Source organism: Cyrtonyx montezumae, unplaced genomic scaffold (assembly GCF_038088225.1).
Source record: "Cyrtonyx montezumae isolate F1298 unplaced genomic scaffold, pur_monq_1.0 scaffold_11, whole genome shotgun sequence".
Classification (NCBI taxonomy): domain Eukaryota; kingdom Metazoa; phylum Chordata; class Aves; order Galliformes; family Odontophoridae; genus Cyrtonyx; species Cyrtonyx montezumae.
In genome coordinates this window covers 14,858,976-14,885,272 of record NW_027071837.1, presented here as the reverse complement: position 1 = coordinate 14,885,272, position 26,297 = coordinate 14,858,976, and the positions used below count along the sequence as shown (strand labels likewise).

Below are 26,297 nucleotides of genomic sequence, written 5' to 3'. Positions count from 1 at the left end.
CTGAAAAGCACTTGGAGAAACGCAGTGAAAAGCAGCAGCTTCACTACAGTATAGCTGTTTTGTAATTACATACTGTAATGCTCTTCCATGACTTAGAACAGACTTAGATGTCAACAGAATATATATATTTTCCATCTGGTAGTTCAAGCATATCAGTCTGAATGCTGGACTACAGGAAAGTACTCTAAACTTCCCATAAATTCCTAGGAAGCTGTACTTGAAATTAGCTAGCAACTTCCTAAAGCAGCATATGTCAATCATATACTCTTTACACATTCACATGAAAACCCCTGGATAAAATCGAGCACATAGCTTTCCATTTATGTAACTAACACACCTTATACATTTATATAATAATGTGAACAGAAGATTCACTCCACACTTCAGTTAGTTCAGTGCAGTTCAGTTACCTGTTCCATCTGGCATATTCTGATACATAATCCTTGTACGAGAAACCAATCCCTCTGTCTCCACGATGTGTAGAAGAGTGACAACACATGAAAATCAGGTGCCTACCTGAGTGATGTCCATTCCAGAGTCACAGCTCAGTGGCTGGGTTGATGTGAGGCCGTTGGAACCTATGATTGTTGTGATCACACCATTCTCATCAATTTTCCGAATCATGGTACCGTCAACAAAATAAATAAATCCATGTTTATCTATAGTGATGCCTAGATGAAAGGAAAGGGTAAAAAAGAAGTGTTAGTATTGACATTTTCCAGATAAATATTTTCTCTCCTCCTAAGGCTCCAAAAACCTGATGATTAAAATATGTACGACTGAATCTTTTTTTCTACCTATTACTTATTTGAGGCTTATACAAACTGTATATGGAAATATTTTATCCAGACATCAGACTGTCTTTGACTCACGGAGAAAGAAGGAAAATGTAAGGAAGAAACAGAACAAAGAAGCAGATGCTTTTTTTTTTCATGCATATAACATAAAATTATGCTCAGCAGCTTCATGGCCTTCCTCACAGAGCGGGACAAGATTAGCTTTTTGAAAAGCTTATCTTACACTTGATTTTTCTTCATTTCTCACTTTCTTAATTCTCACGCAGAAGCAACTTCTTTTGTATCACTGCATTGTGTGACTTCCTGGAGCATGTGAATAAGTAGGAAGCACCCACAGAAAGCAAGAATGACTTCTGCAGTGCAGTGGTCATACCACTGGAGGTACAAAACGGGCTCTGCTCACCAGGTAGAAGGAATACCTGGGCAGAATATACCATGGCATGATGTTGCCCAAAGCACGGGGTCACCTACTGGAACCAGTCTCATGGCACACGTGGCTTCAGCAAGAGCTGGTGCTGCTAGATCTGCAACAGCTCTAGCACCACTGCAAAGGAGAAGTGGACCCTGAAACAAAAACAAGGCCACTGCAACATTCACAGTTTTCTGTATTTCCATATTTTCTGTATTTCACTGGGGAAACTGGAACACAAAGTGTTTGCTGTCTCCCACCAGCACTGTGTGCTACCTCTGGTTCACAACCCATGCCCGACCCCAGTCTATCCCAATCTAATAGTCTTTCATCATTTCTTCCTGCATTCAAGATTTGTCACATGTTTCTATATAGCATGAAATGTATGTATGATCTTTTTTTCTCCTGAAATGTTGAAAATAGCTAGAAGAGCACTTCTATTCATGTTAGGTTTGTGAAATCCTTTCTACCAAACCCGCTCAATTTCTTGCTTTAAACTACTTCATAATTTCCCATTTAAAGTTGCATAACTTTGCAATTATAGCAGCTGCTGTGCACAGCCAAGCTATTTTAATAATGAATTTATGTTCTGCTACACAGAAATGAAAGGCAGAGGACTTGAACAGATGGTATGGACAGTGGCTTATATGGTTCTTGATTTTTGTCCCCTGCTTTCAGCACAACTGCAGGCTGCATGTTTTCTGAGTTTACAAAACACTTGTCTCCATGCCAGATTAGGGTATCATGCAGCCATTCCATATTCCATTATGTAAGAAAAGAAAAAAACAACGCTTCCCTCCATCTCCTAACCCCATTTCCTGATATTTAATTTCACTTCTTTATATACATAGGAGTGGTTGTAGCTAAAGGTGGGGGGAAATAGTGCCGGGAATGGGGGCAGGACCTGGCAGCTGTGATGGGCACCACACAGACCTGTGAGGCTGACAGTCCCCCCAGGCCCCTGGGTACATGCAGATCCAGCAGCTGGAAGCCTGTCTGGCCTTAGGGCTGCCTCTTACAGTGCTACCACCCAGTGGCAGAGCCTCAGAATAAATCACCCATGGATGTTTTTCTAACAGAGAGAAGGAATAATGTCAACACCAGTCTCTACAGAGGGGTCTTGCAAGTGCTTGCCTTTCCCCCGTACCAGGCAGGCTGATGGCCTGGGTTTTACAACCCGCTCTTTGGTTTGTATGTGTATAAATGAGAAGGGTTATGTTCACTTCCCTCTACCACAGCATGGGGCCACAAGAGCAGGTGAAACTGGGGGCTCTTGGGATATCTTCTGCTCTTGCTGAAGCACTCTGGATATCCAGCATCCTTCCTGGGCTCTGCAAACAGGGCTGCACGGAAAAGTTAAAGTGTGCCAATGGATTAGAAATTGAAAAAGCTCTTAGGAACTCATGCTAGGATTTCTTTTTGGATGTGGGAAGGTCTCTTCAGATCCAACCCCTTAACTCTTACAACTTTCTTGGAAGTCACTTCAAGGTTCTTTCTGATGGAAGAGGGGAAGGAAGCCTTGCTCTGGTATGGCTGGTGAATGCAGCCATGATTTTTGGAGGTGTTTTTAGCCTTCCTGACAATGCCCTGTGGAGCTGTATCAGCTGGTGTATCAGACACAGAAAGATGAGCTGAGACTTGCTTTGCTTTCCAGCATGGCTCACGCTTTGAAGTGAGAAAGCTGACGTGGGTGGGACCTACAGCACAGATGCTGCTCCTTGGGGCCTGCCTCTGCATGGGCAGCAAGGAGTGGTACTGCTCACCTGGGCCGGATCCACGCCATGGATAACTAAGGCCAGGATCCATCAACAGGGCAAGTGCATCTTGTTTTACACAATTTCCCTGCAAGCAGATGGCTCCGTTGGCGGCAAACCAGCCATTACATAAAAGTCAGAAATTATGCAGCAATGAAACAAAGCTACTCAGCTGTGTTGCTGAATAGATTTCAAACACTGACTGAACAAGAGAACCAAAGATCTTTCAGCAATAACGACACACGTTTTACTTTCCAGCCGTGGCAGAAAGGCAGGCTATCTGCAGGGGAAGTACAAATGCCAGTGTGGCATAAACAAGCCCACGTCTTCAGTATTTGAGCAAAAGATAATAAATACCTGGTACTGACTATTTAGCTAAGTTTCTTCAAGTACAAACATACAGACTTACAGAACTTACAGACTCTTACTCCTATATACTAATATAATCTGATTTTTCCCATTTGTAAAGATTACTTATGAATTCAAAACTTGCTGAGAAATGCCCTAGGTAAGGCATCCATTTGAAAACAAAATACAGGTTTGTGACTCAACTTCCCCAGTTTATTCATTATTACAGCTGGATTCATTAGTGCTCCTGATCACATCTTGTACAATGCTTCACCTAATCCGTACTCCAAGAGCTTATCATAATCCTTTTCTGATGTACAGTGTAATGTTTAATCACTGAGGAACTCACAGAAGACCCACGCATACACTGCGTGTAATGATTTGCTCTGGGTGTAAGAGTCATCACTGCTTGCTCAGTGAGTGGGAACTTAGGTGGTGCTTTAATTTGCCGTTTTAATTCTGTCAACCAACATTTAGCAATGGAGTGCTTCTGGTGCAACCACGTGGCTACGAAGAGCTGTCACTAAAAAGACTGCAGCAAAAGTTTTGCTCTTTCTGTTTTCTGTACAAAACAGTACTTGGATGGGCTCATTACAGCCATCATGAACACAGAAGCCTGACTGTACTATCTCTTATTATATGCTCTGAGAAGTGATTTTGGTTAAGGGTTATTTCTCCTGACAGATCTTAGTCCACATGCATATGCTATTAAAAATGCAAATAACACTTTTGAAAGTTAACTGATCACTTCGGTGTGTAGTTCCCATAGGTATAAATTCAAAATACATACGAATGTTATAGATCTGACCTTTACTTTCACTCATGAATCTTGGTCTTGCATTGCTAATGGAGCTAAACTCACAGTGGATTTATAATTAAATTGGAAAATACCGATTAAAATTAATACAGCCTGTTCCCAGTTAAGACAGATTCTTTCTGCCTTGTGTCATGGACCACGGTTGTGTTTTAAGAAACTACCTGGAAAGAAATCCTTTCTGGAACGCAGCACTGAGTAACAGCTAGAGCTACGTACTACCTTATTCTGAGTATTTACACTTTTTGCTCAGCTAAACGATCATTTCACATTGAAAACTTCCAATTAAGCTTCTGAAGAGTTTATACATGAACACCTAAAACCACTGGTGAGGACTGATAAATGAGAATGCCACCTTCAGACGAAGAAAAATTGTATTTAGAAGAAACTTGTGATTTTCATAAAACTTTTAATAGGAAGAAGTGAATCAAATTAGTTAATTACCATTTTATGGTTGGTAAAAGGGCAAATTACATGCCATCTATTTCTAAACTTCTAAATGTCTCCGGTGCTTTTAATTAAAGCTGCCATCTAGAAACTACTAAAGCAATTTTATACAATTAGTTATTTATATGTTACCATAATACTCCACTCAAAATATGATTCAAGTGATTTGCAGTCTGATGCTTTGTGATCTTTGTCATCTTTACTTCATTACTGTCTTCGTACCAGCAGCACAATTAACAATTCTTTGTCAGCTGGAACATGACTTCAATACTTGCACGTCACCGTTGTTCTCTTTGGAGATGCGGAACAGCAGAGCTGAAGCAAACAGCATTTTTAACTACTGACTCCAGAACGTCCTGCTTCTAGTTGGAAACATGATGGCTGGGTCATGCTTACTGCTGACAGTGGTTAGCATGAATGTGAACTACTGCATTCAAACGAAGGCTGGAGCAAGTTTAGGAAAATTTACATCCCCCCAGATGTTGACTTAGGTTCTATAGGCAATCACATGTAATTGAAGAAAAATAATACATTTTGCTGAAGTAAAAATGGCACGAGATGAATTTTTTACTTCTGATGCACATATGATGATTTTAAGCTGCAACTTGGTTTATTCTTTACAAGTTACCGCTGAAGCATTTTGCTTTTCTTTCTGAATTGAATGGAAAGTTTCAAGAGCTCATATGCATTTATAAAATGGCAAAATTGCAGAATGAACAGTAGATTAACTGCAAAGGAATCTTGTTTTCATGAAAGAGTATATTAGGAATTTGGTCTGCCTCCCAGCAAAAGAGAACCTCCAGCTGAACAGGATCAGGCCCTAAATGGCCTATTGTGATTTGACAAATGTAAAGGTTTAATCTGAGCAGTTGTTCTTGCAGCTTTATTTACTTTAGCAAGAAGTGCTGCAGATGGTGAGCAAGAAGACTGATTATTTCAGGACATAAGCTACTGGAGTGAACACATTTTCAAAACCACGATTCTTTTAGTAGTATTTCCTTACTAAAATAACTTCAAGCAAAACGCATAAAACGAAGCTGCAGAACTGATTTTTAATTTAAGCTTTCATTTGTGTTGCATGGTCACGTGCCTGAGTGGAACGCTCATTTTTATGCACGGGCTTTAGAACTTACTCCAGCCTTCTACATTTCTACATTGCCTGCTTTGAGGTCACTGCACTACATTCAGGTAGGCTGAATGCAGCGTGCAGTTCTTCACTTCTCCTGCAGCAGTGACTTCCCACGTAGCTTGCACAAATGAGACCACCTATCTTCCAGACCCAAAGTCTGGTCTGGACCTACCAGCCAAAAACCATGCACTTGCAGGGACATAGATGGTTAATTCCTTGGATTTAGTGCTTGGGCTTCCAAACATTGTAAGTCATTTTAGTAACTTAGGTTCAGTTATTGAGGGACTTGCTCATTCAACATAAGTTGGCTCTGCCACACTAGTTGTCCTGTGTGCATATTCTGAGACTGTCTCAAAATACTGTCTCAAAACACAGCAATTCAAATGAGATGTTAATCTCAGTCAGTATACAGATACAAAAACACTATCTCAGCAAAAAGCTGGTGACTTGATTGTCTCAGCCTCTCGCCACCTCTGTCAATTAAGCCTGGAAAGTCAAACCTATTTACATATGCGAAGCCCAATGGTTTCAGAGGGTTAATGGTAAGTGTCTAATGCCTTTGATATAGGAATTGCCTTTGCAGTGTTAAGTAGACAACTCTTCAGTGCTGCTATTAATTCTAGTGCTTACTGCTCCAAAATTTAGTGACTAATCTAGTAAAATCAGGATGCTATTCCTTAGTGTCCTATTATAAATATTACTCAGGACAGTTTAAATGTTCCGGCGTTGGTGACTAGATATGCCATAAATACTTTTTAATCAAAAAATAACCCAAGCTACCAAACAGAATTCCCACCCCAAAATTAAAATCTGTTGCTTAGTAAAGTTCAAGATATTAGAATTGAGTCAGTGATTAATATCTTGTGTAGTTACTACTTCATTTTCAATATCTTTTTGTGTAATAAATGTGTTCAGCTTGTCACATATCTTACTTTATGTCCCCACCTTGTACCATTTCACATTTTGTTTAAGTACTTGGTCATCTATTACATGACTCATTAGTCTGAGTTCTATACAGAATTAAAGAAAATTGCAGTAAAAATAATATATTGAAGTTCAAATTTCAACTACATCACCCATGCATGTTTAAAAGCATCTTTCAAAGTCAGCTCCAACACACAATTGTGCAAGATTAATGTTCAAAAACTCCAGTTCTTCATGGAGAAGTGGGAACAGACTGAACAAACCCCCACACGTTTGTTAGCTGAGGAATGAAAGCTGGGGAATGATCAGATCATCACTGACTATTGTGACCGTGTGTTTTACTGTCTGACATTCAGTTCTTGGTCACCTGGCTAAGTCAGCCATGACAAACAATAGAAATGAAAGTCAACGAAGGCCTTGAGTCATCAAATAATTATTCAGGACTGTCCAAAAGCAAACTGAAAATCAGAACAACAAAGAAAACACCCTACCTCTATCCTCACTGAAGTAGAAAAATATGAGTTCAAAACACTTAACATAGTATTTTTAGCAATATTCCTTCAGAGAAGTAAATAAGTGTATATGAATTTCCACTCACTTCCATACTTGGGAAGATGTCACCAAACAGGATTAAGTTTCATGACAGTTTGTCACAATAGGTATTTCTTATCCATTTTAAGAGTGGATAAACTGAGCTGTACAGATAAGGCTCTATTCAATGTAGACCTTGTCTCGTCGAGGAATACATTTCAATATGCTTAATATCTTTTTATATTATTTTGTCTTTATCTACATGATGAGGTACACATTTTTGGATTGTAAAAAATGATGAAAAATTAAAATAATTCATTTGGTTGTGTGGTCAAATACTGCATAACACTATGCTGCTTTTTGTTCAAACATCTTTAAATGTGAAAATGATGCTGCTGAAACTCTGGGCTCATCAACACCTCTGTCAGTGTGTCCTGTCATCTAGAAATAATATTTACATGTACATTTTGAATGTAATTTTAGTAGAAAAGTGACATCTTCTAATTAATAACGATTCCACGATTCCATTAACAAACAAAATGAATGACCCCAAATGTTCATTAAATGATATTTAAGCATGTAAGTTTTTCAGGTTTTTTAATAAGCACTACAAAACAGGCACCAGGCAAGTACTTTCCACTGCTTTCAAGATTTTTAGATGTCTTACTACAGCAGAAAACAAGGATGTGCACTTATAAGGTCATCATGATAATGCACGGCTAACAGTTTGCACTGTGCTGGTGACTCTGGGTTGAGGTTGCATTGTCCCCTGCACAACAAGGGGAATGTGACACTCCATAATTACTTCAAATTGAAATATAAAACCCAGAGCACAGCAAATGGCAAACAGTTTCAAGCTGTTTTAAGCTGACATAATTTAGACGCATAAATCAGCTGGGGCCATCACCCGAATTTGCCAATGTTAATTTTTTAATTTTTGCTGTCTGCCCCAGCACTCCTGAACTGTGTTTTTTTATTTTTCTTAATGTCTTTATGACTAGAACCTGTTGAGGAAAGCAGCCATGCATGTGTATTTTTTTTTAAGTAGATATATTACAAATTTTCACCAAGATACTTCCCCAGCAAGAAGGTGCAATGAAACAATGAATTGTTTTGTAATTAGATATAATCAATTGTAACCAACAACAATACATTGATTATTTTCCTGTTAAGGGATGAGAAAACCTTTCTTCTCAACTATTTTTAGAATTGATTCATAGCATTAATTAGCTGCCAGAAGATTAACATTTATTTGTGCTTGTCTCACACTTCACTTCCATCATTAAAGACATGTTGAAGTTGCTCTATCTATAATTAAAATGTGTCACTTGCTAGGCCTTAAAACAGGATTATTTGCTTGCCCTAGAAATGTTTGTCTGTATATACATTCTAATTTCCTACTGATACACAGCCTTTCTTCATTAGCTCAAGAAAAATAATTCCTCAGAGCTAGTCATTAGGAGCAGCAGTGTGCCACAGGGGGAGCTTGCTAAATGCCCGCTTACGGGCTCTGCCATCAGAACTGCTGCTTATCCTCTGTTCCAGGGATCTCAGCAGGAGCTGAGGTTGATCAGCTTGTTTAGATGACCAAATCCAGACCCTCTATCTCAGTGCTAATGCAAACTGCACTTTTAATGCACCTTTTGAGGTGATTAATTACGCCACTAGTGGGGATTCAAGGCATCAGGTGCTTTTTGCCTGTGACAGTACTGAAAGTACTCTGAAAGAACAGCTGCAGCAAAATGCCCCCTTCACGTGGAGCAGGTGAGAGGCTCCTATTTAGGAAAGTGCATTCAATGGGGAAGGACAAATTGGATTTTTCAGTATATTTGATCCTGCTGTCTGTTAGTAAGTCCTGACGTGAAATGTATAAGTAAGCCCCATTAGAGTCACCTGGATGTATAGAAGTCAAAAACAACAACAAAAATTACAACACTATTTGCATAGAAGTTAAGTATGATTAAATGCTGCCACCTTGCAATAGAGAGATACTTAAATAGGAGTGCAACAAACAAGGAAGGAGTATGTAGAATGACAGAACCACAGGGTGTGGGTTGGAAGGTACCTTAAAGAGCGTTTCAATCCAGCTGTGCCAGAGGAAGGGACATCCCCCACTAAATCAGGCTGCCCAAAGCCCACACCAATGTGGCCTTGAAAAATTCTAGGGATGGGCTACCCAAGAAGTATCTGGAAAATGTGTTCCTCTGAATCGCCTTTCCCTTTGTATCTGTTTGAAAGTAATGCCTCTTCTTTATTTCCATTGAAACTATAACAGATACAAAGACTATAGTAATGCTATTTGATGAAGCAAATTCTCAGCTACAAAGCACTCTTTTTCAACACAGTCACCACCATTAGCTGTGCGTATTCACCAGTGATGTGCTCATAAGTGGAAGTGCCCCACTGTCACTGTCACCACTGCTGAAATCACTACCCCCACGAGCCTGGACTGAAAGGTCTGGGCAGCTCTAGCCTTACTTTGGTATCCCCACTGCAGTCCCACCCACACTGGACCTCTCTGTTTTTCTTTCTTCAACATCTAACTGCGGCCAAATCCTAAACAGCTCTCAGGTCCAATTCCAACCACTTTGGGCTCCCACAAAAACGGAGTGAAAGAAATTGGCAGCCCATTTCAACAGCTCCTAGCTGCAGTGTGCTTCTCATGCTAGCCTCTCTGACAAAGGACTGCTGTTTAGAAGCTGAATGAGCTTGATTAAATTATTTTGCTTGACTAGGTTAAGGAACATAGCTGACCAGCACATACCTCAAATACGCTGTTTTCTTACCTCTTGGGCTGTTGAGAGAAGCCTCCGATGCCTTCCCGCCATCTCCACAGTGACTCTGGTCAAAGGGGAGGCACTGATCCCCTGTTCCTGCCACCACATCCACATTTTTGGCCAGATCCTTGGTTTCAGTGAGTGATTTTGCTTTGTAAACTCTTCTGGTGTTGGTATCTGACAAGTAAAGGGATTCTGACACTGGGTCAACAGCCAAGTAATATTTATGTGCGGGACTTGTACTAGAAGAGAAGAACAACAAAATTATTATTTTTTAATTAATGTTTGTGCATCGTAGCCTAATGCATACTTGATTTTCCTATGGACTGGAGATGATAGTCACAAGCAAGATCAGCTGTCATGGAGTTCATCCAAGCACCATTGCAGAAGCAGGGATCAGTAGCAGCTGTAGAACCTGTCCATCCTGGCTGGTGTCAGGTAGTGAGCTTATCCACAAAGCTACCACTGGCGCTGGTGTGGCCATGAGGGCCAGGGGACCCAGTGTAAAGTGAACTGGAGTGACTTCAGCTTACTTAACAATTACTACTTTCAAAAGGAAGGTCATTTTTTTCCTGTACCTTTTAAGTCATAGTACTCTTGGCACTGACTACACATCTGACTTGCAGCAAAGTGAATCACAGATTGCTCTGCACGGGTACTACTCACTCTTGGTTATTTTTATCTGTTTCCAAACCTTAGGAAATATGAAGGTATGAAATATGGTGCCTTAATTCATGCCGACTGTATTGTCAGGAGCGAGGCAGAAGGCCAAGCACTGTCAGCACAACTAGACATGAATTAATACACCATAATTCATGCACCGAAGTGCCTTATTGAGCTTATAAAATGCTATTTAAAAAAAATATTTACATATGTTAATTAAATGGTGAGGATTATAAATTCTAATCAGAAAAACTAGGTTCCACCTTACTATCAAGTAAGACTTCTTGCTTCTTTTTGAGTGCAAATTTAATTTTTATTTTGAGGAAACTACCTGGGCTCAAGGCACATGACATTGGTGTCCCAAACCTGTCGAGATTGGACTATAGTCCCGATGAGAAAATAGATCCCGGATGGGTGTAGATCCTTCAGACCACTCGGACCATTACTGAAAATGGAGGAGCTGGGCAGAGGCAGAGTAGAGGCCAAAACCTGGTGTGGTGTTTGGGTCTCAGCAGCATTTTTACTGCTGCTGGATTTCTCCTAAGGAGGTGATTGCTGACTGCTGCCTGCATGAGACATGGTGCTCCTGTCACTCTTTATGCAGCTGTTCTATATAAACACCCCGAGGGATTGTGATGTAGATTAGAAGATTGTCAAATCTCCACCTTTTTCTCAACAAAATGCTGCTAACAGCTAGGATTTCTGCAACAAAGTTAAGAAATGAGCTCTCTCAGTTTTGTCAGTTTTGTTCTCGGAGCGGCTCTGGCAGCACGCTTTGCCTAGCCCAGGTTTCTGTGCCACGACAAATCAGCACAGGAAGAATCCAGACAAAACAGAGCTGAAGAACTGGTAAAGATCCCAGGACAGCTACATAATGTCATAAATGATGCTGACTTATTTTACTGACCAGATTCCGGGTTGCTGCAGCCTCTTTAAAAATGAAGCTTTTGCTTGGCTGAGGCAGACACCAAGCTTTATTAATCATCTGTGAGACAGCTCTGTCTCACCGGAAAATGTTGCAAGACTAAGTAAAAACACTCAACATATCTATTATTTTAGCATTCTGACTACTATAAATATTGCTAAGAAACCCCTAACAGACAATCAGTTGAAATCTTTATTTGATTTATCAGCAATTAGGCCAATGCTGTAACCCTGATAAATGCGATGGAGCTTGGGCCTATTTCATTTCTCATTCTCCATTCAAAAAGAGACAGAAACTATTCAACACCTCTGAGGACTGAGTCACCAGCTAGACTAGCTTAATGATGACCTTAGTCATATACTTCTACAAAAGACAGAATGGGGAAGAAGAAGGAATGAGACATTCCCACAGCGAGGGGACAGATGTGAAACCCAGTCCAAGGAAATATGGGGAATGGGAGAGGACCACAGGATGATGAAAAACTGGATGTGAGCTAAAGGTAGTTAATGCTGAATTATACATCATCATTATTATAAAATTATTTGTTAGAAACATTTGAGGATCGTTTGTGCTCTCAGGAGTAAGCTCAGAAGAGCCTGGCCAGCTAAAAAATGACTTTTGAATAAAATATTGCTTACAAAAAAGTTGCAAGGAGAATTCTAGATGTTAAATAAACATATTCTCCATCATGTAGAAACTGCAGAGGGCCAGGAGTCATTATATACTCTCCTTGTAGACACATTTTCTATCATCCTCGTCATTACATTTAATGGGCCGTCTGTTAGAAAACTCTCGATGTTATCTGTGCTCAAAGCCTTGAATACTAAAATATTCAAATTTAAAGAATATTAGCAAAAAATGGAACAAAATCAAACACTACTTATCTTTGCGAAAGTTTGCACTCAAATCTAAACCTGAGTTATATAAATTAGTCTATCAAAAACTACATTGAATAGCCTAGAGCTCACAATTAATTTTTCCAGAACAAGTGATGATATCCTGTAGTACAATTCATTCCTGTAACTTCAAAGCCCAGCTTCCATTTGGCCAAACACCTTTGTTAGATCTCATTAAAATCTTGATGACAAAGTTTAGGAAAGGATGAACTGTTTCTAAACGGTCAAAACCCAGGACTGCCTCTACTCTGCCTCCTGGTCTACCAACACTACCCTTTTTAACATGGGATTTTCTTTGTTCTGATAAAAGCTTATTTTTCTCTGCTGTTGTGGAGATGAGACATTGTGTGGAGGGCTTGGATTTTAAGCCTTTTCCTGCTTGGACTGTTACAAGCCTCTGACAAAATTCAGTTGTTTCTCCCAGGTATGTGGATATCACAGAAATCTCCAAGACATGTACGACTCAGTAGTCAACCTTGCTGTGGCCTTTGAAGCCTGAACCAAATAGCATACATTGGGATGGACGAGTGCTCCTCCATAACCTCAAGGACTACAATAACTTCAATTTACTTTCTCAGATCTTCCTCAGATTTCACTTGGACAGGATATGAATAGAGGTAATTATTATTGTAATTAATAGCGAGGTGGTACTTGTGTATTCTCACAACTTGATTTAATTAAGGCTTAAGCTCTTCTCAGAAAAAAAACAATAAAAAAAAACATTTCTAATGAGAAGGTATTTAAAAAATTCTACTTTCCAAAGGAACTCCCTAATTAAAAACCTGATTGAAGGTCTGAATGCACTATAGAAAAAAAGTACATTCAATTTGCTTCTTTTCATTAGTGTACAACGATACTGATCAGTTTAACATAAAGGCAAATGGAAATGACCCCTCGGCCAAAATATAAAAAACTTGCATTTATAAGCCAGGAATTATTCATTTTTATTAACCTTTCATTGTAAAATATATGAAATACGACATCATCTGCAAGCAGGCTGGCAAATAATCTATAGTATTCAATAGTATTTTAGTGGCTACATCAATTAATTCTGACCACTGCTGTCAGCCTGCAAGACACACAGTGCATGCAGCAATTCCTGCTATGCCATGCAGTCATCAGCCTTGGTGGTTCATTTATCTCATGTACTAAAATACCTAAAGTTTGTTCCTAAGTGTCTCAGTGCCTTGATATCTCTTCCTAGCCTGCAATGTCACTTAGCAGATGTACTGTTACACCTTGCTATCAGTTGCAGAAGTCTTGTTTCCAACATTTCAACATTAATTATTGAAAAATAACAAACAAACAAACAAACAAACAAATACTCTGCAATTTTTCTTCCCTGGAATAAGCAAGGATGGAGATGTGATGCGTTGTACTGCTTCGTTCTCAGTGCACGCCTTGTAACTGTGGCAGCTTTTAAAGCTTAGGCATGCTAGAACCTCCAAAGCATGGGCTCTTGGGGGACTCTGAAGTCTTTTTATAATTTCTTCGTTGCTGAAACCCTGGATTGCTTGTCTATCTAAGTCTATGATCATACAAGCATAATATGAAATGCGTATGACAGCTATGGACAGCATTCCCAGCTTGCAGGTTCGAACTTCTCCATCTTTGCTTGGTGATCAACTGATTTCTAGACCAATCAGTTGACAAATCAACTGATTTGATCCCTTCAAAGGGAACAAATCCAACTACCTTAAAGGTGAATCTGATTAACATTTACACTTATTAAATCCAGAGTTTCTCTATATTAGGACTTCTACAAGTCAGGACTTTTCTAAGGGCATTTCCTTGAACATGGTTCATGTATTTCCATTACTATGTTTCACTCACCTGTGCCTTGTGTCTCTATTCCTAGTAAGACAGCCCGGTTCAGGTTTAAGAAAAGAAAAAAGACAAGAAATATTAATTCTCCAGAAAAGCTCTATTTTTGGTCTGACTGCTTTACAAAACACTGTTTATCCTGGCATCCAGTATCACTTCATCCTCTCTAAATATGTTTCATTTCTGCCACCCACCACCCTCACATTTTCAAGTTCATTCTGAACAACCAGCCCACAGTTTCATCACCTGCAATGATGGCTAGTTAGATTCACGGCTGTTAAGGAAAAGCAAGTTAGTGCACCAGTATCTAAAATCAATTCTGCCTTTCCCCACATCCAAAATGGATCAAATCAGTAGTCATTAATACAGTCAACCAGCCCTTCCTGAAACCCACTGGCCTGCAGTGCCAGGCTTGCTTGGCTGCTTAAACCCAACCACATCCTGTTATGGGCGAAGAACATTTTAACTGCATTTTAGCCATGGTAGGTCTATCTGATGAGACCCTATTGCTATTAACTGCTATTAAGTAGGGGTGAGAGTAGGTCTTAAAAAAACCAAAACCTTCCTGAGATTTCTAAACTTATTTTTTGGGGAAGAAATAATTGCATGAGAATCCCCATGAGAAGAAAGAACAGTTCTATTAACTCCGCACTTCACAGAAATTCATTATGCAAACCCCATTCTAAAGGCCACTTACGATGCCCTTTTTAACTTGTGATTTTAAAGAATGCATAAGTTTTCTGATGACCGAATCCGACTGTCAATGAGATGAGTGCTCAGGAGACAACTAAATGTGTCTGCATCTTTAAATCAAAAAGGAAGAAGTCTTGCTATAGTTTTCATAGGCTTATCACAGCCAGGACAGTGACACAAGCCAAAGCTAATCTCTTTTTACCTTAACTCTAATATGCCAATAGAGTTTCCAGAGGGAAAGATCCGTCTGACAAAATTGAAGTCTCCGATATACACACTCCCATCAGGCCCAGAAGTCAGAGCAACTGGGGCAAAGAGTTTGCTGTTGAGTGCAAGACCATTGCAGTTGGAGCAGGAGACACTCCTCTGGTGTCCATTGCCCATCACAGTGGAGATGACCGGTGGCTGCTGGGAAATGAACATGTTTTCACCATTTCCTTTGTGTACAATTCCTAGGCAGAAGGTGGGAGGGGATGTGAGAAAACAGGAGAAAACAAGGAAAAAAAAAAAGAAAAGAAAAAAGCAGATATATATAGCACTTGAACTGTTCTGCTGTTTGGTGTTTTGCAGTCCTAGAGAAAAGCAGATCAGCAAAAAAGCAACAGACATCAGATCTGTGAAAACTTCATCACGGGGCTCCACGACCCTCCTCCGAGTTTGCTCAGTCCCTGGCTTTACCATCACCATTTTGCTGATTAGTGGTTAGTGGCTAGTTTAAAAGCCAACATCATGAGGAGAGCTCACGGTTGGTTAATGCTCTAACAAACTGACTGTTAATTGCAGTGCTATCTGATTTCTCAGGGATTACTACTTTAATATTCATTTTATTCATAAATTTTTATTAGGTAGCAGAGGAATTTTTGAGTCAGTTTGAATATTTAATTAAAGGAGATTAATGGGACTGCTATGCATTTTTCACAAAGGAGCACTGAGTGGCAGTGCAAAATCAATATTCACATTTAAATGTGAGTCCTTCATGGTGTATAAAAATGGTGTGGTGCTGAGCTCAGAGTCACAGTGCTGCAGCACTGGCACATTTCTGACCAACAGGAGCATGTTATGTTCTGCCATCAAGTTCAGAACAACTTGTCAGGGGATCAGTTACCTCAGCACTGCTCTGCTGATCACTACATTGGCAGTACCAGCCCCACTACAAACAGTTGTTTTCTCAAGGAGGTATTTGCAGCGCTTATTTCAAATAACCTAAGAAAGAGTGACATATTCAACGACATATTACTGCAAAATGTTGGCTGTTTCTGAGCGAAAGATAGCTATTCTTAAAAATTTCCTGTTTCCCTTAGAGAGCCCAGTACTTCATCAGGAACGAAGTGGCATAATTAAAGAAATAAACCCAAGGGAATGTACCTTCTGGAGGACTCTCACTGATGCACCGGGCAATGAGAGACTGCAGTAAGGACATATTAAACCTCTTCAGTGTTCTCCTGAAATGTGTGTGCTGCCTCTACCCGCTTTTCTTAAATTCTTCTATAGCTTTCAGGTAAGTCAAATTAAAATTTACAGCTGTTTTGGAAAGAACTCTATTAAAATACAGTACAGGTTGGAACAGCGAAGGGCAGAATGCACACCTTTATTGGAACGCTGGCTAAAAGAACAAAAAAAAGGTATCTTGGCGATAAGCCAACAAAACTAATGGCAATACCCTCCTTGTGCACCGGACAGAAATAGTGCTAAATGAAGATGCTGCCCTTTGTCTGAAATTAACAATGTAAAGGTAATCGTTCAACGGCCTCATACAAATTCCAGTAAATAATTAGGGCTCTCGGGAATGTTTTGCTGTCAATACATGTAAACGTGTGCTTAATTTCAGGCTCTTGAGTTGCTGCTTTAATTTTAGCCAGTGCTGTGCTGCACCGGGGCTAGAATTACCGTAAAGCACAGAGTCCCCTCAAAAGTAAATCAATACACTTGCCCATCAGAAGAAAGTTCTAATTCAAAGAATACGCTGAAAAATCGGTTAATAGCACATTTGTTTCTATTCATGAGATATCTGCGCCTCTACAAGGACCCTCCAGAGGAACCAGTATTTATAGTACGTGTTCTCTTCTGGATTATGAGAAATGCCCTGAAGATCTTCCAAACCAACCGACACTTTTGTGTTCAAACATCAAACTTAAATCATGTCATGAATTGTAAATCATCAAACATCTGCACCAGACGAAAGAGAAGTGGGAGAATAAGAGTTTAAGATGGCTGAGATGAGGATGTGACCTCTTGTTAACGTGAACTTTCAACTGATGCAAAAACGTTCACATTTAAAAAGCTTGAACTTGAGACAGCCACACATTGTAATACGTATTTCTCATATCTACACTATCCACACTGCAGGAATCAGACATTTTCTCCTCCTTTTTTTTTTTTTTTTGAAATGTATTTATTTTATTTAAGATACTTACATTGGCACTAGAAGATGGTTTTTAATTGGCATGGTTTCTGCATGTCAGTACTCGTCTCTGCAAAGCTTAGGCTGTGATGTGAAGTGCAATCCTGTATAACTGCATCAATTTATTTCCACAACTTCTCTATTCTACATGATTCATTTCGTGACATCTCTGAGAGGAATAGCTTTTGTGGGTGGGAGGAAAGCACAGCCACCTTGTCTCTAAGTAAGAACTGCTGGAAGCAAGGTTCAGTGGCTGAACTTAAGTGTGAGCTCTTCAGGACCAGTTAACTCGCTAAGGAAAATGGGTTTTATTCTGAAGACAAAATTGCAATTTCCAGTCGAGAATTTTTAGAAAGACATTTGTTATCTTTCAGTGTTATTTCTGTAGTCAATCCTGTCACGGTGTTTCAAAGTGGGACAGATTTCATGCTTCTCAGAAGTGCAGCTCTCCATATGTACTGCAGGTTGCTTTAATTACAAAGGGAATTCTCAGTATCTGCACACTTGAGAATGCTCCTCATGCTTTCTGTCTCACAGTGGTATGGAGATAGGTCTGAACTGTACAGTTCTGAGTCTGAATCTTGTCCTTACTGTAAGCACACTTCACATATCTGAAATGGAGAAGCAGTCTGCTAGTTTCAAGATCAGAAGTGTACTAGTTATTTCTATCCTGAGTAACACAGTTGACTACTTAAGCTATTTTGCTTTGATAGGAGCCTGCAGGATGCTGTTAGGTGTGTATTAGCTATGACATAGCAATCTTTTTTTCTGTTCCTAATTGCTTTTCTAGTTCCTACATATATATATGAGCCATGGACAAGGCCTATTACAACGAAGAAGAATGCTCTATGACAGAGCTGAGCTGTGGCTGGGCTTCGTGCTCCTCAGACTTGTGCACAAAGGAGATGCACTGACTGCACACATGCCTGCCCCCTGCCAGATGTGTTCCTGTAGCAGTGGATGAAGATGTCCAACACTTTCCCTGTATCATCAGCCCTAGCCATGCCCAGAGCTGTGGGAACATGTGAGGAAGAGGAGCAGCTGTGGGAAGTCTGTGTGATTTCAGGGGAGGTGCTGTGTGGCTGACAGGTCGCTGCTCTCTGGTGCTTCCTGTGTCACACAGCTGGGATGAGACCAGCAAGCAATTTGTCACAGTACACCCCATGCTCAGGAGCACAATGGTTTAGCACTGCCCGCGTTATAATTGTATATTTTACAAAATCTGAAAACACTGGTGACTACAGGGGTGAATTAAAGCAGGAAGCACCACAGTTAGCAAATAGCCATATAAACTGGAGTTAGTGCCAGCATTTTAGTCTTGAAATTAAACTATGCAAGTGGTAAATTGGCACTAAGGAGGAGACTATAGGGCACACAGTTGGGGGCTGAGCTGACTGAGGTCAGATTTCTCTTTGTGTTAAATGTCAATAGCTGGCATTTAAAAGAGACAATCTATACAAACCAATAACACAGGGTATGAAAGAACTGCTGTTTAAAATGTCAAACTATTTTAAATCAAAACAGAAATCCAGATAATTTACAAACTAAATCTGACCTTTTGTATTTGGAATATTTATACTGTAGTTGCGTATTCAACAACAGAACTTGTAAAAACCTGACAGCCATACATCTGTGCATGAATCTTCATTACAGAAGTTTGCAGATGGAAATGGATTTCAGCAGACAAACTCCCAGCTGGAGCAAACTGAGATAACTCGACAGAATCCAGTTCTAAATTCTATGAGCTAGAATCTGACCCTAAGTCTCCCAAGAAAAGTTGGATATCTGCTTATCTGCAAAATCATATTTTTTCTAGTTGGCATAACTTGTATTTAAGTATGATTTTGATAGTTTAATTCCTGATCACAGATGTTGAAGGAAGAAATGGAACAAAACAAGAAATCAAGAATAAAATAAAAGCAATGATAAAATAGATTCAAATATCCATGCTTGAAGAATCTGCGTGCAGCATTACAGCATGACATCACAAGTATTCACTGGATTTTGCTAATGATTTAAAAGGCACTGGATTGCTTGTCCTGAAGAGTAACCTACCACGCTTCTCCACAAAGAGGGCAGCCACAAAAGCTTCTACACACTGGACTGCCCACCTCTCTTTCAACAGTTCTATTTCCATGTGTGCTCTCTCTCCCTAGGGCTGTGGCCACCAGAGATGCTACTAATCAAGGTTAGTCATAGGATAAATTAAGGGCAGAGACATCACTGAGGATACAAGATACACAAACTGACCTAAAATGCAGTACTTCCTTACCAACAGCATGAAAATGAACCTAAATGAGCATGCCCTTTTCCCATGCAAATGACCAAAATGTTGTAGTGATCACCAGTTAGGGATTATTAGTGTTTAATACGTGGGAGCCAGAACATTAAGAATATCCTTTTGGATGGCATTTACAGTTCATTTCTCCAGAAAGGAGGGTGCAGATTTAAAGGAGGAAGATTAAGTAGAAAACATTAACATTGAATATCTGAACAATTAATTCCCTTAGAATTTGTTTTCTTCTTCTGCATGGCCAGTTAATAAAGGAACGACTTACCACTTTGTGGATTTAATACGTGGTGCTTGTTTATAGACCAGCCTCCCAGATTTGAAGCATCCATTTCAAAGCCTTGAAGGATTACTGTTCTTTTCTCCCACAGAATAAAATCAGGACATGTCTCATATTCATATCCCACTGACACTGCAAACAAATAATTAAAGATCTATCAGACTAGTTCTTTTTTCTCTGTGAACTACTATGTAATTTTCCTTTCCAGGTTTTGATATTCACCTGTCAAATAATGATAGCATGGATATACTTCTGCTAGATTGCCATTGTTGAGTGGTATTTTTTTTTAAAGAGTGTCAGAGATTAGTATGTTACAACAGCTATGGTTCATACCATTTCAAAGCAGAGAAATGTCTGTATTATCAGTTACAGTTGTCTTAAGAACATCAATCTACTCCAGTGGTATTTCTGCTAATTATCTGAGCAGCAGCATAAAGGGAAAAACAAAATCCACACTAAAATGGAAGGAAGGGGTTTTGTTTGGTTGTTTGTTTGGTGTGAGAATGTTAGTACTAAATTCTCATAAATTGGATATTTTTGAAATGTAGTGCTCTTTAACAAAAAGATTTTGCCCTAAGTACTCTTGTTAGAGAGAAAGGGACCTCCAAACTGAAAATCATGTTATTTTGACACTCATTCCTAGATCTTGGTGTAGGAAATATCGACATATTTTAGCCTTTCTAAGACAAAAATGCCTTCCAATGTATTTTAATATGAAATAAAAAATAGATTAACAATCATGGTTTTCTGACATTTTAAGGCTTTTCTTCTCTCTTTTTCTATCTAGCAGCTATATGTGCATTCTGCTTGAGCCATACATAGTTATAATAACATCAAAATTCCATTATCGGATTCAATCACAATATTTTGATTAGCTATAGTAGGGAGCATTTCTGTTTGTAAGATAAATGTTTTATGGGAAACAGAAAACTGTTCCTTACATTAATTTCACTTGGCAGAGCTGCTTCATTACTTTAGTGGAAAGAACTTGGTTATGCAGCTGAACTCTGGCTTGTAAAAATCACATCTCCTCAAGTACTGTAGATACTGTATGTTTAAAAATGTACAGCTTTCAGTATTCTCCCATTTCTGAGTTACAGGAGTGCCTTGTGACTAAAATAAGCACTCTTTTGAGGTGATTCCCTTGTCTGAGTGCCCAGCTGTGTGCTTCTTCCAGAATGGCCACTGATGTCCTGTGCTGGGATGATGAGCCTTCAAGGTTCACTAGCTAAACATGCTATTTTCTAGGTGTTAATGCAGGGATAAGATAAATGGTAGATTTTTCCTAGGAAGCAACCTCATGCTTGTCACCTACACGTTCGCATCTTCGCCCCATTCAAGCACTTAACACAATCAATCCTGGGTCAGATGTGTATACTCGTGAAAAGGGAAGACCTATAAGAGTCACTCAGCCTTGCTAAGTGAACCACTGCAGACCCACAGGATGGAGCTCCAGCTGCTGTGAGGTGCCATGCTGATATTTAGGTCAAGGGAGGCATAACAATCTATACCATCTGAGAAACTGTGTCAATGGATCCACAGTGGCACACTTACCAGCACTGTAGCTAACACTGTAAAGAGTACCTGCTATTCCCTGCCCACATCTGATGTTTCTGGGCTGTCAAGCACCCGTGAGACTCTCATTACCTTTCCTAAAAGTTTCCCTGCTCAGGTAGTGTGCAGCTGCCTTTCTGTCCCTCTCCATCAGCGACGCTAAGACATGCACTCACTTGGTGTGTCCATGTAAATGTTTCTATGTATACTTATTTATGACAGAAGTCTATTCGGCATGCGAGGAATTTTTAGGATGGTTTATGCTAAAAGAAATAATGGAATAATCTTAACGTAGGGTGTCCCAAGCCATCTAAATGGAGGCACTAATGTGCCATCCATTAACATTTCCTATCAACTGTTTTGCATGCAAAATAATCAAGGTGAAGCATAGCAACTACAAAGTCAGTCAAGTGACTGTGCTTGAAAGGTAAGTATCAGTGTCTGGCAGCTTTTGAAAAATGCTGTGATTTTTGTAAATGAAATGACAATCTCAATTTTAACCTCATAGTGGAGTGTTACTTTCTGGCCAACTTCATTTATAACTTTTTTATGAGGTGACTGAGATTTCACTGCATGAAGGAGAAGAATTGCAGCAGCTATCTTTTTGGACATTAACAGCCAGCAAGAGCAGCTGTAGCCTTAAAATGGATTTCAAAAGATTTACTGAAATCACCTGTACCAAAAATCTATTATTTTCATACAATTATTTAGAAGAATCAAGAATAATTTGTTAGCACTGTCACATCACTCTTTCAGGGCTGTTGTTACTGTTCCAAAATAAAGGTAAAAAAATACATGATCTGATTAACCATGACAGCAACTTCTACTTCAACCTCTCCTGAAGTATTTGTACTTATCAGCATCTTACTTTGAACAACAAATATAACTCAACAAAAGTAACGGGTAGAACAATAAACTGAGAAGACCTAGGACTACTGTGCTCAAGAGCTTATATTTGCATCCAGGAGTGTTAAGACATAGCACACTGCTCCCTGCTGCTGTTGGGGGATGCAGTGGCTTGCAGGTTTAAGATTGACCACGCCAGAGGATTTACTGATGTTTCTATGAAATCTTCCCTCTTCCTATGCTGAATTACAGCAGCATGCCAACTGTACCATGGAGGGTTGGTGTTAACATTCACATTATGTTTTTTTTTACTTAGAACAACAAGAACTCCTATTTTATCAGCTCTGCTGTTACTTGGAGAAAATAAAGTGGTCTCTTGTTAAAGACTTCTGGACTATTTAAACAGCAGCTAACATTTCCCCAACAAATTTAAACAAAATCATATTTGTAATGAAGTGTACTCGAAGTCATCTTTCCTGTAAATGATTCCATGATAATTTCTGTCGATAACCCTGAAGAAGAATAAAGATGTTTATGGTAGTTATAAAACCAAAGGCAGATGGTTATATTCCTGAGTTCCAGGACTTCAACCTGCTGCAATTTAATTTAATTAAAATGAAATTTGAACAGAATGCATTATTAAATATTGGTAATACACTGGCAGAGAAAATTATTTTGACAAAATTTATAATAACAGATGCAGATATAGGCCCCTGAGTACTACAGTGCATCAGATTAAAACTTTATTACAATCTAACAAAGCATGCTAACAGTTCTCTCAAAAGATATTTTTGATCTTATTTTGCAAGAAGCATGACTAAAGTAAGCCAAAGATTAAAAAAAAATAAATTACCCCCCCCCCCCAATTAAATGATCAAGAAGTTGCTATCCTGCCCCATTTTACAAGCCTTATCATATTTAAATATCTATTTCTAATGTGAGAACATGCAGTATTATTTCATAAGATTTAGGTATTTTATTTCAATCGTTTTAACATCCAGGCATGTACTGATCTTGAGGATCATTATAAGGTTCTTAAATGATCTAGAGGGCACTGGCATACTGAACTTTTCCACCTCCAGTGGGTTAGAGTTAACATGCACTGAGAAAGACCTGATACAGGGAACGGGCAGACTGTCCAGACAGCCCCTGGCACCCTACTGCCCCTGCCTGATCGCCAGTGGGAATGCCAAAGGGCATGCTGGAATTCTGCTTTATTTTTGGACTTGTATAATCTGAATAAGTGAAAGCAACGACCCATTCAACACCTTTCCTCACTGCAAAACACTAGCAGAAATTTGTCCATATGGGCTAAGACTAGGTTTGATGCCCAGCAGGGGAGTTTCACAAGATAAGCTGCAAAGCACATTCCTGCTCCCTGCCACACACCAATCCAGAGGTTCAGAGAGCTCTTCTGTGCTAGTGCCAGTGCCTGACCATTCCCTTAGTAAAGCTGTCCATCCTTCTGCAGGTTTGAACCAGATGTGGTAGATCAGAGGCAGATGGGATAATGCAGCACTCAGCATGCCTTGTGCTAAGGATGGAGCTTTGATTGCTTTAGGCCAATTGTAATGTGTGAGCTTCAGCTGAAATGAGAAGACCTGCACCTCAGCACTAGCTTTTGTAGCAGATCAGGAAACCAATGAAGCTGAAAATCTGTCACTTATTTTCTGGTGGCTTCAGTTTTCAGCTAAATTTGTTCCTGATCTGGCTCATTTCATGATCAAATGTATGTGAGTGGTGGCCCAGGGGAGAAGGAAGGACCACGGGAATGTTCCTTCTGGCAGCAGCCTGCACTTCTATTGGTTTAAATAGGCTGTGGGACTGCTGTCCTAGAATAGGCTCCTTGTTTGCCGATAGATTACTACATGCATTTCATGATGCATAAAGTCACACTTGCTATTTTTGTTTCTAACATAATCCTTTATGACACCAACAACTACATCTGCACCATTCTCCAGGCAGAAATGAAAGTGCTGTTGCCCTCCTTTCTCCCATCTCCTATCCACACAGCTGCCGTGCAGACTGCCTGAGTGCATGTGATAACAGTCAGGTACGAGATGTGCCGGGAGCTGCTGGGGATAGCACAGCCCAGATGTCTCCTCCTGGCTTTGCACGGGCCAACTTGAAGGCACACTGTCTGCACAGACAACACCACAGGTCCTAAACAAGGCTTCTGGCTGCCCCCCCTCTCATTAGCACTTTGCTTTCTGGAATGAGGCATGCCCCTTGAGAGGATGGACAGCTCCATGTAGTCCTCGCTGTTGTTTTATTGCCTGATCCTGCCAGTGACTCTTGCTGTTATCCCCCTGACCTAAAAAGCAAACCAGAACTACTACAGAAGTGAATAGGACTCATTCAACGCTCTAAGCTTTGCTGATATGATAAATAATCTTGATAGAAAGCATCTGCAGGATTAGTCCATTAGGAAACAGAACCAATTAATCAGCAGAACACAGAATCAATTAAAAGAAACAGCGAGCCAAATCAAATAATGAAAATCAAAACAAAAAATGGTTGGTTAAACAAATTGCACTTTTTCAGAACAGCTGCTTGGTAAATAAAGTCTACATAACCTGATCATTTTCTTATAAATACCTTTAAGCAACCAATCAAGAAGTTTTAACTGTTAGGGACATGAAATGTAGAAAGAAAGAATGCCTGAATGTTAGAATTTTGTAAACCCTAAGTGGAAATGACATTCTAAATGTCACAGCCAAAAAATGACAGAAACAATGACACACCAAAGGTCATATTCAAAGTAACATTCAAAAACAAAGACAGCTGAATATAATGCCGTTAGTACACAGCCATTCTCAGAGGGAAAAGGGGATTTTCAAATTGATTAAATTGGAAAGATGACATCGGAGGAACAAGAAAATAAATATTCCTAGGAAACCACGAGTCACTTCAGTGAAAGAGGCATTTGATTCAAAAAAATGTAAACGTGGCAACAAAAGGTATAAGCTATATTTTCTGGCCTTCATGTGTGTTAGTGTTTTTGCTTATAGCAAGGTGATTCTACATACCCATAGCTTCTGCCAGACCAGAAACCTTCTGTCCATATATATCTGTCTTATTCCAGGCAAACGTGTAGACCAAATTGGCAGCAGCAGGAAACCATTTCTGAAGCAGGCGTCCCTCAACAGCAATGATCAGATGTACCTTTGTCATTCCAGAAGGGATGGTTGTGTGTGTCAGAATAACACGCAGCAAAGTTTTATATCCTGGCGTTCGACTGCTGAGATAACTCAGCTTCACAAAACTAGAAGGGATTGGGATTTCCTCCTGAACCACCTTGGGAAAACAAAACAAAACAAAACAAAAAGACATACAATATTATATGTACAGCCAAGAAAAATGCACTTATTTATTTGTAATAACAACATAAATTTACTTTGCATTTCACAGTCTTGACATGAACACAGTGCCACTTACAAAACTGATCTCTTCTGTGTTGTTCTGAGCAGTGCAGTACAGAACCACAGAATGGCTTGGGTTGGAAGGGACCCCAAGGATCATCGAGTTACAGCCCTCCTGCCGCAGGCAGGGCTGCCAACCTCCAGATCTCGTACTCTCCTGAGTTGCCCAGGTCCATGTTCTACCTGGTCTTGAAACACCTCCAGGGATGGAGCATCCACAGCCTCTCCAGCACTGAAAACTTAATCTGGATGGTGGTCCATCAATTTTGATGAAGAACCTCTTCCTAAAATTCTTCATCTTTACCCACCGAGGAGCAAATATCACCTCTCTGGTAATAAGTGTTGCAGCTTGAAATGCTCTGGATGAGTGTTTTAGCTTTACCTTCAGTGCTACTGTCTCAATCTCTCAGATCAGAGCTGGCGTGGCCCTGTCCATGCGGGGTGGTATCACTTCCTGGCTGCTGTGAAGATAAGCCCTTAGCAATGAGAGGGACTGCAAAGACCGTGAGCTTGTGTGGGAAAAGGAGAAGCTTGGCTTGACCTTCTGAATGGCGTGGGCCTTGGAGCTACAAC

The 26,297-nt window shown here is 39.8% G+C and overlaps 1 protein-coding gene across 1 annotated transcript in view; it reads right to left on the bottom strand.

Annotated features, from left to right (window-relative positions):
* The window catches only part of TENM1 (teneurin transmembrane protein 1), a 302,504-nt gene that overhangs the window by 37,419 nt on the left and 238,788 nt on the right, over positions 1 to 26,297 (bottom strand). Inside the window, exons 19-24 of the mRNA XM_065729661.1 lie at positions 25,332 to 25,599; positions 19,891 to 20,034; positions 15,134 to 15,383; positions 14,248 to 14,268; positions 9,940 to 10,172; positions 517 to 671 (exon numbers count right to left, since the gene is read on the bottom strand). Of these exons, the coding sequence (XP_065585733.1) occupies positions 517 to 671; positions 9,940 to 10,172; positions 14,248 to 14,268; positions 15,134 to 15,383; positions 19,891 to 20,034; positions 25,332 to 25,599 (1,071 nt within the window). The remainder of the gene's footprint in view (positions 1 to 516; positions 672 to 9,939; positions 10,173 to 14,247; positions 14,269 to 15,133; positions 15,384 to 19,890; positions 20,035 to 25,331; positions 25,600 to 26,297) is intronic.